Here is a 15504-nt window from a genome sequence, read left to right as displayed (position 1 = left end):
ATATTTATATATATATCAATTAAATGTAAGGATAAAATCTATATAAGATTTTATGAAGTAGCCAGCATGTAAAACCAATTAAGGTAAAAAATTAATACAAAGTATATAATTTTTAAAAATACATTATTACATTAAGGGCTGTTACTGTAAGTAAAGCCACATGCTGGAAAGGGATGCTGAAGTCAAACTATCAAATATACACACACACTGAAGTTAAGGAAATGAACAAAGAAAAAAATTCTTTAAAAGGTTCAGTTACATATTGAAATGATTTTATGGTCAGCATTGTAACACGCTCTCCATTCATCATTGCAAACATAACTAGAAGTATATAAATATAAATACTTATACATACTATACGAATACGATCTATCCACAGAGCGTATACAAATGTTCAATCGGTGAAAGAATTTCAATCTTTTTCATTTCAGATGGAAATTTTTTCATGGGTATATGTGTGAACAACTGTGGATATCTTGTGTTCACATGATATGTATAAGTGTTTATATTTATATATTTCTGGTTATGTTTGCAATGACGAATGGAGAGCGTGTTACAACGCTGACCATAAAATCATTTCAATATGCAACTAAACCTTTTAAAGAATTTTTTCTTTGTTCGTTTCCTTAACTTCAATGTGTATATTTCATAAAGTAATTTGACTTTAACGTCCCTTTCCAGCATGTGGCTTTACTTATAGTAACAGCCCTTAATGTAATAACATATATATATATATATATACATACAAATATACATATGTATAAACACACACACACACATATATATATATATATATATCACCGTGACCGACCTGGCTATCAGATGTTGCTACACATCGCTGGTCACAATGCGCTTCGCATTGTTTTAGCCTTCAAATGATGCCACCCCGCTGGCTAAGCGAGCAGGCCAACAGAAGAAAGAGTGAGAGAAAGTTGCAGCAAAAGAGTACAGCAGGGATCGCCACCACCCACTGCCGGAGCCTCGTGGAGCTTTAGGTGTTTTCGCTCAATAAACACTCACAACACCCGGTCTGGGAATCGAAACCGCGAGTCTGATGCCCTAACCACTGGGCCATTGCACCTCCACATATATATATATGTATATATATATATATATTAGGTGGCCAGATGTTAGGGTGATGTAGTCGCAGAAATTATCCGACAGCCATGACTGCGTTCTCTTGTTTGTGTGGTATGGTGCAGAGTTCTGTTGCCAGTCATAAGGTCTCACAGTAGCCACCCTTCTTGGCCCAGGGCAGCACTACTTCCTCCAAGCACTTGATATAGGCCTCCATGTTGAGTCTGAGGCCATGTGGGAAGATGAATGGAGGCATAACCGCGCCATCACTAGTGATCACTCCAAACACCATGATGCTAACTGGATGTTTGATTTTTTATCACCCTCACTACATGTTTTGGGGACACTGCAAGCCAACGGTTGTTCTGTGTGTTCACCATCTGTTTGTATTGGAGCTTTTAGAATGAATGCCAAGCAGTACAGCATGTTGTTTCCAAATTTCTGGCAGAGTCAATTGCACCATGGTGCTGTTTTTTTCACAGACGGTGTCCAACTGACCCTACTATACTGTATAGTTGACAAAATCAAAAATACAAAATGACGATAGTTTATTCATTGCATCCTGTGTATATATATATATAATGTGTATATATATATGCATGTATAAGTAATGGGGGATATTATAAAAAATTAACAATATCAGTAGTTATTAGCATAAAAATCAAAAGTGAGGATGCTAGATAGCACAGTTTTGCTAGAAATAGGAAAGCTTGTTCACTTTCATTGCTTGTGGCTAGTTGAGTCAATTTTGACTCCTATTTCAAGCAAAGCTATATTATCTAGCCCCCTCACTTATATATTTGCCTTTTTGTTTTTTTTTTGCTAATAGCCACTGATGTTGTTATTTTTTGATAATAATATCCCCATTATTTATAATTATATACTGCAACTATTTGAATTTTGGTACAAGCCTCCTAATGGTTTAACAAACTTGCAATGTGAGGAGATGTTTAGCCCTAGGCAACAGGTAGTGAGACCCACTGAAGATATCTAAAGGAAAATTCTCAGAGATCGAAATCACATGATATGGGCTATCAGCTGGGTATATGCATCATCATTTGCGATTATCTTTTGTCTTGGTATGTTGGCTATGTTTATTTCTTCTTGCTTTCCCGACTTCGTAAGCTTGCTTATTTTCAGTGCTTCTGATTATTTGACTTGATTTTGACGCCTATTTCTAGCAAAACTGTGTTATCTTACACCCTCACTTATATATACCTACTACATATAAGGAAAATTGGTGTGTGTTTTTTTGTGGCATTGTTAGTTAATTCCTCCTACATTGTTTTAATGATTTTGACGGAACTTGACACGTGAGTAGAACTCATGTCTAGAGACCTCATGACATACTTAGATTGTTGAAAAAATCGATAATACAGCCCCTGGAAGGAACTTTTATATCTACCTCATATAACTGATTTTTTTTTCAACACCAAGGCAAATAACCCATAGCACCTGTACAATATTTTTAAACACTCAAGGGAAATAAAGCATTTCATTGTTTATGTTCAATTACTTTGAATATTGATTTTTTGTGCATCCTATTTCTAATTTTTGCAGACAATATCACTTTTATACTTTATTTGACATGTGAGTAGAACTCATGTCTGGAAACCTCATGACTTATATTGTTGTAAAAATCAATAATAGGGCCCTTCCAATGGATCCTTCTATCTACTACATATTATTAATATTTCATTTAAACAACCCAAGGGAAATAACCCATACCACCTGCAGATTTTAGCAAAGTGATCAATATTTGCTTCTCATGATTAGCCGACCTAATTCTGCATTTCACTACTCACAGTTTTGAACTGCTATACATTATTATTGCACTTCCTTAATTTGAATCTTAAACCTTAAAGACTTCATTCATACATTTCTATATATAAAAATACTTTTGTAGTGGCTTAATGCAGCATAGCGTGGATTTGATCCACGATTGCCAAATTTCACTTAACACTTCAACAGCTTTTCTTATGGTAAAACAATAATTTTTCTGTGAATGACAGCAGTTATGCTTTTCCCAGATGCCTTCGCTAAGCAGAATGTCTTTGCCTCTTGCCAACCTCCAACAATCTCTCCTTCCTCCAGCTGACAGGTTTTTGTACTTTTTCGTGATGGAAAATACACTTTTGTGGCAGTTATAACGAAATTGCTTTCTTATATCAGAGTAACAAGGCATTTCAATAGAACATCTTTACCCCAGGGAATTACATATGTATGTATGTATATATATATATATATATATATATATATGTACGAGTGTCACTGTCACATATATATGTACGGTGTCCTTTGTTTCCCATCTTCCATGAAAATGTGTCTGGTCATAGAGAAATATTACGTTCTTTGGAAACAGGTGAGTGTTGGTGACAGGATGAGCATCCAGCTGTAGAAGATCTACCTTAACAAATTCCATCTGACCCATGCAAGCATCAAAAAGTGAACATTAAAATGACGACAATGATGATGTATCCATCCGTAGGTGTGTGTGTGCACATGTATGTATGTATTTATGCATGTGTGTATCTATCTATATACCACATACACACACACATATATTCACATTTATAGATGTGCATTAAATAAACACATTTAACCTTGCTGCATAAATAGAGCCTATGGTTAAACGGCAAGATTATCTTTTAGAGTACAGATGAAGTAATCACTCCTGATGTGCTAGTGATGACCAGGTGAGATTGGTTGAGTTGCTTTACAATCTATACCGGAGAGAGAACCATGTGGATTAACCATGGGGTAAGTGTGTATAGTGATGCTAAGTGGATGAGTATTAAATATACACTGGAAATTTATTTACAATTTATCCACAAACAAGTGCAAGCATAGCTGTATTGTAAGAAGCTTGGTTCTTACCACATGGTTTTAGGTTCAAGCCCAGTGCATGGCACCTTGGGCTGTCTTTTACTACAGCCTTACATATATGTGTGTGTGTGTTTGTGTCTGCCCCCGCCCCTCGACTTGACATCTGGAGTTGATTTGTTTATGTCCTTCTAACTTAGTGATCTGGCAAAAGAGTCTGATAGTAAATGTAAGTACTGTGTTTGATTTGTCTGACTAAACATTTAAAGGCAGTGCCCCAGCATGATCGCAGTCCAATGAGTGAAACAAGTAAAAGATAAAAGATAAACAATGCTGTCTCTGTACTTTTGCTAATACACATTGTTAGTTAATGTCCTGATATGCAAATGAGCCAAAACAATCTCTACTGCTCATTGTATTTTTCATAGTTGTAAGCAATTGTCCATGGAGGCGCGTGGCTTAGTGGTTAGGGTGTCAGCACCATGATTGTAAGATTGTGGTTTTGATTCCTGGACCGGGCGATGTGTTGTATTCTTGAGCAAAACACTCCATTGCTCCAGTCCATTCAGCTGGCAAAAATGAGTAACGCTTCACCCTGCTCCAGTCCACTCAGCTGGCAAAAATGAGTAACGCTGTGATGGACTGGCGTCCCGTCCAGTTGGAGAGCACACACGCCATTGAAAATGGGAAACCAGGCTCATGAGCCTGGCTAGACTTTAAAAGAGCGCATTTATTATTTTTTAAGCAATTGTTCAGCAATGAATTTAGTATGCAGGTAGGTGACCACCAGGGCTTGGTTTTTTGTTCACTTCTGTTTAGTATAGTTCTCTTGGGTGACTTTCGCAGGATCCATTCTGTTGCCAGCATTTGAGCAAGGTCATTGATCTGAAAATGTTTCTCACATCCCTTATGGGCACTGAAAAGGGCACGTGTATGGTTTTCCCTCCTCTGGCTAAGCCAATAACCACCTCAACAAATCACCTTTGAAAATATTTTATTCCATTCATTGGTAAAGTACCCATACTAAAATTTTGTAAGTATTCTTATACACTTTTTTTATGTCAAAAACAAACATTGAAATACATGAAAAAAAAATCCTGCTCTGCACACAAAATTAATGTTTTACCTCAAGCATCTGACAATGCTTCTCATTTACAACATTGTACTGATTCATTCATCTCTTGTAGGTGCAGTGTAGCTGAATGATTAACAAGTTTGCTTTTCAATCACAAGGTCCTAGGGTCAATTCCACTCGGTGACATCTCAGACAAGTATCTTTTCACATAGCTTCGAGCTGAAACATGCTTTGTGGGTGAAAATGGGTAGATGGAAACTGTGCAAGCCAGTCAGAAATTGAGAAATTCTGAAATTCAGACAGCTAATCTTGCCACACTGTATATCAAGATGATTGAACTTAGAATTATGTTAAGGGCACACATGTCTGGGGAATACTCAGCCACTAACACATTGATTTAATGTTCCAGGTAGTCTACTTGATCAAACAACTAAATAAAATCAGAGTCAGAAACTGTGATCAAGATCCATTTATTATTTCTGGTACCATCCCCTGCCAAACATGAAAATAAACAATCACAACTAAAATAGGAAGTCTGATTTTTAAAAATGAAGATACAAAAAACATTTAAATGTGAATACATAACCAGTTTATTTATGACACATTACAAATTATGGTGCAAAAGTCATGGAGTACAAGCAAAATACAGTACTATCTGCAAACCAATCATTGTATCTGGAGAGATCAAAGAAAAATCCAAATGGGATGGAATTAGCAACTAAATTGAGGACATGGTTTACAGTTTGACACCAAAATCACAATGCTTATTATAGTAATAAGGTTTCAAATGTAGCCAACCAGTGGTAGTAAATGTGGGCAATCAATTTGTTGACCAACTATATGTAATTTTCTTTTTTGTTTTATTCAATTTTTTTTTCTCTATTTCCATAGAAATTGTATAAATCCAGATTTTCTGTGATTGGGAACCCTCAGGAGATATTAAGATGTATGAATTTTTACCATCCCAGTCAGGAAATAAAAATAAGTATACTAACAAAAAGTAAAAAACACCTGAAAAATCAACAAACAAAATAACAGTCTGAAGCTTCCACAGTATTCTATTTTAATGGACATGAATATATATCTTTAACTTATCACAGTTACAAAGCTTGATACAAATAAAAGGTATTTTAACAACAAAAATAACAACAGATCTTGTTTTATTTTTTAATTTAGGATGAAAAATCCCGTAAATGAAATTAAATTAAAATATCAACATAATTTACCTCCAAAACAGAATTTTGGAAATAGCATTTTTTTTGTTTTTTTAATCTGGCATGAAACCATACAAAATTATATGAAGGAGGACAAAAAATGGAATGTGAAGGTTTAGTGCAGTAACTGAGAATCAAAACTAAACTATGAATTTTATTTACCAGGAATTTAATGTTGAACCATTACCTAAATACAGAGTTTAAATCAATTTTCTTTTTAAAGCAATGAAATAGTAAAATAAACACTATATCTATTCTAGATATTGGATAAGTTGCTACCATCTGTTCAAAGAAAAGGAAAGGAAATAAAACAAAAATCCCCTACAACTGTTTAAATTTTGATATGATATTAAGGGTCAGTTTAGGATCAGTTCAGATGGTAATTCTCTAATTGTAAAGAGTTTTTTTGTAATTGCAGCAAATATTTTTGTCTATAGATTCCTTTCTATGTGCTTTACTTGAGAGTTAAGAACTGTAACATGAACAATATAGAACTGTTTGGAAAAGTGAAAAACACATACACACACAGTTTTATTGAAACTGAATATGTATCTCACAGCCTAAGTTTCATGTTACTGTGATCTTCAGACAATACAGACTCACCTGAGGATTGCAATCAGGTGAAACTTGAGTCATGAGAAAGACGTTTGTTTTCAATAAACTATATACTCTGCTTGCTTTGAGCATGCCTCAGAGTGTGTGTGTATGTCTGCACATGCATAACTAATACAACAGGCAGAAACATCTAAGGTTGTAGATGATGTCTTCAAAGACCTTTGAAATTAATTGCAGGGGCTCAAATGATTTAATTCTTGTTATGCTTCAAATTAAAAACTTACATCTAATGTACTAACAAATATTATATAGGGCCGAGTTTTAGCAATTTCATAAAGATCTAAACTAAGAGTCCATAATTTTTATTATTTGTGGCACATTATAGTTTAATTCATTCATTTTGTCTCCATTTTTCTATGCTAGTTTAAATTAGGTACTTATTTGAGGCAGTATTTTTATGGCTGGATGCCCTTCTTGTTGCCAGTCCCTTAAACAAATAAATTATTGACATAATCATCATACTATATTGTCTCATAATATTAATGATTTTTGCTTAAATTATGGCTTTCAACATTATACAGATTTTCTTCATTACTCTGTCATATTCAAAAAGTATTTTTAAACTGCACTTTTTAGAAACATGTAATTTTGGAAATAATTTTCTAAAGTTTCTAATTTCTTTAAAATGAATGCAAACACTATATTAATCATTAGTAATGTATATATATATAATATAACACTAATGAAATAACAAATAGTAAAAACAATAATTTAAGAGAAAAATATACAAGGAAATGACACTTATTTGCAACATCAAATTAACAGAAGTTGTTCATGGAATGTATAAAATGTAGTTGCAGTATACAGCTAATAAAGCCATACTATTATATATTCATTTCTGTGAGTAATGTATTAAAGTTATAATACAGTGACAGGAAACAGAAAATTAAGTTTCATTATCTAATCCTGTTAACTCACAACTTATGTGTGTCAGATAGTCCAACAAATATTTTCTATTGCCATGATAAACAAGGGTAACCTAGGATAGCCTTTTATCTGAATTATATTCAAATAGCAATCAATGTTCTGTTTAAAGAGTTACTCTCATTTCTGGTACCACAGTTATTAAAGATTTCATAAAATGTTAAAGCATTTATTTATAATTATTATTTTTCTGTATTTTTACTTTCATTTAATCCTTACAGCCTAAATATGAATAAATTTGGAAATATTACCAAAATATAAATCCTAAAGAAAATCTAAGTGGATTGAGATTTTGTGTGTGTCTGTGTGAAAATGAGTGAAAGTGAAACCTTTTGGGTCAGGTGTATTCTTAAATTAGCAGATTGATCTCTTCACAATACAAATTAAATCTAAGCTCAATAACATATCTACAGCTCATGTGTCATTGTCAAAATTTTGTTTCCAATATATTTTGGAATTCACACGATTAGAAAACTCAAATCAAAATATGAGGAGGGAGTAGTTGAAGTTATGCAGTACTTTTTACAAACCTAATCATTTCCCTTCTTGGGTGTAATTTAATAATTTATATGTTGGTTTAATTTAAACCAATTAAAATTTACTGCAGTTCTTTTTTTTTTTATATTTTAAAACTTAAATTTGACAAAATATACTACTTTTACACTGTGCAAACGGAAGAAGACATTTTATTTTCTACACTTTGCAATACAGAAAATCTAAACCTGACACCATATGTGCAATGCTGTAAAAACTTTTTGTGAAGACTTATCAGACATTAAATTTAATCAAGCAATAAGAGAGAAATTGAAGATGATCTAAAGCATAATAAAGTAACAATCAAAGCTGAATAAACTAACAGGTCTCTGTACAATATGTTATAAACGTTTGGAGGTACAGTTAAAAAAAAACACAGGTAAAGAATATAAATAAATTGAACATTCTGGAATGTAGTAAGAATTTCTGTATGAAATTATTTTTTGGTATAAACATGGATTGAATATTAGCACTCAGCAATTATAATGTCAAACTGTCAAATATGTCTTAAAAAGCAAAGAACAAATAACAATTTTCAAAACTGCAATTACTTTCTGGCAATGGTTTGCATTAAGCATCTCTAAAAGTTGTTTCAACACTATCTATTAATAAGAGAACACTACTTAATTTGATAATCACTTAGACACCTTTAAATACATATATTTACATACATTCATACATACACATATAAAATCTTTACCATTTTCTCAGGATGAGCAGTAGTAAAGCTTGGTGGGTAAAACATTTGGTCAAGTCACGTCTGTAATCTCACTATAAGTAAGCAAAGGCAACCAAATTTCCTATCAGTTTTTAGTCATGAATGGTGTCATATGCCTACATGTAAGTTTATTTACTATCATGTAATTATTACAAGTACAGAAGAGGTTGAAGAGAATGATGTAGTAAAGTTTCTATGGATAACGACATCTTTGTTTTACAAACTAACGAAAGCAATTTTGTATATAAGAAGATCCCATACAATTGATAGTTTCAGTTAGCAAGACTTATTGGAATGTAGTTAAGAGAGAGATTAGAAATTTCTCACTTGGCTAGTATTTACCATATTACCATACAGAGAAAACAAGAAACCCCGTGAGTATAAAATGTACAAAAAGAGAGTTATTCAGTTTAAATAATGATCTTTAAGGTGGTATGATTTCATTACATAAGCTGCTTAGCTATAATTTGGTTCACTGATAACATGTAATAAGAACTTTTAAGAAATCCCATCCCTATAATGTTTATCAACAAGCTAGTCACTAATATATTTTTTTTATATTGACTAGATTTTTCTTATAGATAACAAAAATAACACTGCATAATGACAGAAATTACTTCAGTTTAGATATAGAATTAGGTTTCTTCTACAAGAAAAATTAATTACCAAATTCCAAGAAATATTTTGCCAATACAAATGGAGAAATGGAAAAAGAACAATTTTGAAAAGCATAAAGAAAATAGCTATTGATTAAAAATTAATAAAAATAAGAACAACTTGTGGATGGTCTTATTAACAATGAGAAGCCATGGAGTAAATAGCATTGCATAGGCAGGATAGAAACAGAGATAAAGCTTTATCTACAATAAAACGCAAAAGTTAACTAATCCAAAAATATTACTGTAATCTCACACTTAACAGTAGCAAAACAATCTTAGGTGGTTTTAGTAGATGAAAACGGTGGGAAGAAAGAGGGCTTTATTTACAGAATTAAAAACAAAGTTGATAACAAAAAATAAAAAAACACCATGAATCCACTTCACAGCTGATAGAGAAGAAAAGAAATGCATTTATCTGGTTTTCTTCGAATGCATTTACTTGTTATTTATGAGCTGTAACTCACATTAGTTCAGGAACAGTGGACTAAACATACTCACTCACATGGCATTACAGTATCAAAAATTACATTAACTATATTGTAATTGTTTTATGTATGAAAACATTTACTTCTAACATTGAATGCCCCCTTGTAGGGATCAATGTGTTTATTATATACAAGTTGTTAATTACCACAAATAGAAGTTTAGTCAATGAAAGGAAGAATTAGGCAATATGCTTTCTTGCATAAAGGTAGCAGCTGAAACTGATACCAAAACACAACCATTTCTAATTAAAATACTGCAGAAATAAATGATCTATAATTTTCCTATAAATTGGCTATTTGTGAAGAAAGTTGGTAAGAAGATTTTGTGTGTGTGTTATATATATATATATATATATATATATATATATATATATGTATGTATATAATATAATATATATAATATTATATTATATTGGTTCAGATAGAATATGACTATTAATAATCAATTAGGAAATTGATGACTAATCATTTAAACTTAATTAAAATAAAATAACTATTGTCTGAAGAAATTGTTGCAGTTATAGTGAAATACAACATTGATTTGAAGAGATTATTTTATCCGATACTTTAATAGGATTGTTAGAAAGAAGAAATTTTCAAAAGGCCATCTTAATTCATTGGAAAGATCTTAAACTGTCATGAAAGCATCCTGTGAACCTTTTTATTAAAGGCTTTTCTCTCCAACTTTTCTAAATCAATATTTATTGAGAATTTAAAAAGGAAATAAAAAATTTTTTAACAATATTTCATCTTAAATATTTTAAGTGATACATACAATAAAAAGAAGAAAAAAAAACACTTACAATTAGAAAAAAAAGTTATTTTGATGAACTATACTCATTCACAGAAATCAAAATATAAAAACTATTTTTTTTTATAATGAATAATAATAATTTTTCTTTTCTTTTCAAATGAAATTTTAAAAAATTTTAAATCAAGAAATAATCTTTTTTGTCAAAATTATATTTTGATTTGCATCATTAAAAATACCCAAAATTATATTTAAAAAAATACAGTTTCTACTAGAAAAAAATTACATAAATGCAGTTTGCTAATCAATATGTCTTATGCAGAGAGAAAAAAAGAGAGAGACAAAAGAAATATAGAATTTAACTTGCTTCTCAACATGAAGATCCTTTGACAAAATCTCCAAGGGGAAGGGGAAGAAGGATGTACATCAACATTCATTCTTTTAGTTAAACATCTACAGGATGCCATTCATACATGTCAAAGGAATTTGTAGCACAGTTCACAGCTTATATAATACAACTCAAGATGGATAATAAACTGCAAAAGACATCATTGTTGCCAGTTTCAAACTTCTTGCTTCAGGCCCAAATCTTACAAGTACATACCATTGATGAGGTAATCTGCTTCATTTGAATGTAGAGCTCTACCTTTGCGTAGTCTGCGTTTCACACGGTGTAAACGGCAGCCAACAAAGATTAACAACATAGTTGTGAAGGAGAGTCCAAGAGCAAGGGCCACAATAGGGCCTTGTGCATTGTCTGAAGGACTTGCTACGACAACCTTTTTCTTCAGAATGTAGTTGGAATGTTCAAAGAATTTAGCTGCGCTTTTTATTGGTTTCTGTGTAACGGAGTTATTCTGATGTAAAGTTGTTGATCTTGTAGTTGTAGATTCCTTGCTGCTGGCTACAACAGGATCATTCTCACTTTTACCGTTCACTTTGTCTTTATTATCATTATCAGTAGATGCTGCATTGGAATGGACAGTTCCATCAGTTTCTGCTTTATAGTCTGTATTTGTGTTTGCTGCTTGCATTTTGCTCTCAGTATGGAATCTTGTTTTAGGATGATCTTGAGCATCAGGCCTAACATCTGGTGACATGTTCTTACCTAGGTTAGGTTGCTGCTGTTGATTACCTGAAGAATAAAGAATATATTCTGTAATATATTCATGCTGTCTCTAGTTGTTCTATAATTTTACTTACTTTTCCATTGCTCTACTAAATGACTGATGTAAAACTTCATCACCAAATGAATTATGTAAATTACCACTGAAGTCAAACATATCACAATAGAACAGGGGTTGCTGAACAAGTGGGGTAAAAACGAAATTCTTGGTGGGTAATGAGGACCCATTAGACGTACATAAAATTATAAAAAAACATGTTCCTTGTTATGACAGAAATTTTTCTTCTGGCATGAGAAGGCAGTCAAAAGTTACCTTTTGCAACAACCTACCTCTCCAAACAAGGATTTTCCACTCTAATGAACATAAAAACAAAGCAGAGTAATCAATTGGAACCTGAAGACTGTATCCAAAATTGTTCTGGCATCAAAATGTTCCAATTTTGATGTAATTGTAACAAAAATGAAACATCATTTCTCCAAAACCTGGAGTGAAAAGGTTTCTAGAAAAATCCTTTTGTTCTATAATGAGGACATTAATTTATTTTATTGCATTTGTTTTATACTTTTTATATTTATAATTGTATTCTCCATATAAATAGATTCAATAACATTTTTGAATTTAAGGTATCTATGGTTCTTTTCCTTTCAAATCAAGGGGGTAACGTCAGCATAAATAAATATATTTTGGAGTAATTGATTAAAAAAGATCCCCGTCCCCTGCAATAGATTATTAACTGGAATTCCATAACTTAGACAGAAGAGTAAGAGTAGTGCTTGTGACATTTTCAGGGCCTCTGAAACTGGTGGGAGCAGGGCGGAGAAGAAGTTATTTATTCTCAAACCAAAAACTTGGCATGAGTGCTTACAACAAATGGACTCAAGGGCCAGATGATGGCATTAAACTGAATGATGGATTAAGTCTATCACCCCAAAACAGGAACAGTCCTTCTGAATGCTCTCAACACGCTGCCTCTGTTCACAAAACTTCACTGACAAGACTTTAACTCTCTTGTTGAAATATACTGCTTTTGTTTTAGCAGATTTTCAAAAGTAATGAAAAATTTTTTTAAATAACTTTGTTGTTATTAAGTTGGTGTTTGGAACACGAGTTAACATGAAATTTTGAAGGAAGATTTTGATTTAGATCACTTGAATCTGCCAAACATGGTTATAGGAGTAGAATTAATGATTTATGTATATTGATAAAAAGGAAATAATGTCTAAGATAGATGTAAACAAGAGTACATAGAGGTTTGAAGGTGTAGAATTACAAAATCATGTGGTAATTATAGGATAGTAGCTTCAATAATATTTTTTAAACTGGTTCAGGCATTAAATATGATAAACTGCAATATTGAACCTCAACATTTAAGAAGTATTTTATACATAGTAGAATGTCTAAAAAGGTCCAATACATTATTTCTACAGCGAAGCCGAATTATAGTTAGCAGAGGTAGGGAATTATATGTTTGTATTGCTAAAGTTAAACTTTATTAGTGTATGTTCAGTATTCAAGAATAAGTTAGATATGGTTACCATATAGGAGCTATTCAAATTTAGGGTGCCAGCACCAATGGGGAAAAAGTATTTTCACAGCAGGCAGAATATTTGAATATGGTTCAATACGTTATCTATCATTGAGGTGGAAATAAATTATGGCTAACAAGCTAGGGAATTATTCAATTGTATTGATCTAGGTAGTAAAATGCCTGGATAGGATTTAACACATTATTGATTAAGGTAAGACTAAATTATGGTTAACCAAGGTAGGGAATTAGCAAGCATACATGAATTATTTAGATATAGGTACTGCCAATCATGGGTAAGAAGAATTCCTACAAATAGCAGAATGTGTGAATAAAAGTATAGAATTTATTCAAAGCATTGATCTATAATGTTAATTAGTGTGGATGCGATGATTAAGTGTAATGCTAGGTGTAGTTAGATTGTAGGAAAGATTTATACCTAAGGTGCTGGCATCTTACAATCAAGATATTATGCTGATTAATAATATTCAAATTTATTAATATGGAATGCCTCAGATACACAAACCCCATACCAGCCACTGAAACCTCAATATGGTTATGCATTAAATACAATGGACCAAGCAATTTTAAATTCAATATTATTATCAGTGAGAGAATGTATGAATTTAGCTAAAGATGTACTATTAGCCATTTCTTTATGCTTAAATGTAGATTTGTGATTATTTCAGCAAAGTTTGAATGAGGAACAGGGTACACCAATGTAAATGTGTTCTTTACCAAAAATTTAAGAGCACGTATATACTATATTTTTCCTGAGGCATTGGTTATTAATGGGACACAGTAACTTATCATGACAGTTATATAGAGCAAAGTTATTTTGATTATTAATGGTTCAGCTTCATTATTATTATTATTATTATTATTATTATTATTATTATTAATAGTACTGTTATTGGAATCAAGAACATTGGCATATTGATTATTTGCAATAGATATTACATTGCTACTATTTAGGAGGCTAGAAGTTGCAATATTAGATGTACTGTCAATTGTTGTATGGTTTAATTTACTAAGGTTAAATCTTGCTATATATTCAGCAATATTAGTAATAGACATGGTAGAGTATGCTAGTTTAATTGCATGTCTACTGAAAATTTTATATGGGCTACATTTAGAGAAGTGTTTATCCAAAGTTAGAAAAAAATTTCAATCCACATTTGAAGCAACATTTAGGCTGCATGGGGGATTAAGCCACAAAATATTCTTATACAAATTATTTTAACATTTATCCTTATTTCTAAGTTTATTCAGATCAAATGCGGTAGTTTGGTTGTTATGATAATTAATCATATTACCTGATTTAAATATCTTATTATTGTTGTTGTTCTTCTTATGGTTATTATAATCATTATTAATATTGGTAGTACTACTAGCACTATTATTAGTGTTATTATTAATACTATTGGTACTATTATCAGTATTATTATTATTATTATTATTATTATTATTAAAGACATGACACAGTACTCATTGCTGAGTTCTTTCCCTGCCTATTTACAATTTTTTCCATCCTTACATGGATTGTGTCATTTATGTAGGTTTTGTGGCTATTCACAGTTATATTGGGCATATCATGGGGACAACTCATATTAATTTTATTAACTCTATTGCTTTCAGGCGGTATATAATTGAAATTGTCATCATTATATTTAGGGAAATATGCTTAATTTCTCTTTATAACCAGCAGTAGCTAGAGCTTCATTATAGTAACTAGCATGTTGGGTAAAAATGTGGTTAGTAGAGAACAATGATATATTAGAAGATGCATTATATACTATGGAACATATGATGGCTTTTGGATGATTTGAGAAGCGATTTACTTAATCATGATGCTGGTTTGACTTATTGAAAGGTTTAAAGAGACCTGTACTAAAATCTAAAGTAATTCTAGGAAGTTTGCTATTTTATATCATCATCATCGTTTAAAGTCCGTTCTCCATGGTAGCATGGGTTGGA

General features: G+C 31.8%; 1 protein-coding gene across 2 annotated transcripts in view; it reads right to left on the bottom strand.

Moving 5' to 3' along the window:
- Positions 1–5541: 5541 nt before the first annotated feature.
- The window catches only part of LOC115213543, a 58116-nt gene continuing 48153 nt past the window's right edge, over positions 5542–15504 (bottom strand). For both annotated transcript variants that reach the window (XM_029782576.2, XM_029782575.2), the window contains one exon: positions 5542–12010. In XM_029782576.2, coding sequence (XP_029638436.1) covers positions 11466–12010 — 545 coding nt within the window. In that variant the 3' untranslated portion in view covers positions 5542–11465. The remainder of the gene's footprint in view (positions 12011–15504) is intronic.

The sequence above is a fragment of the Octopus sinensis genome, linkage group LG6 (assembly GCF_006345805.1).
Source record: "Octopus sinensis linkage group LG6, ASM634580v1, whole genome shotgun sequence".
Taxonomy (NCBI): Eukaryota; Metazoa; Mollusca; class Cephalopoda; order Octopoda; family Octopodidae; genus Octopus; species Octopus sinensis.
The sequence above is the reverse complement of the archived record's forward strand: the minus strand, read 5'-3'. Positions and strand labels throughout refer to the sequence as shown.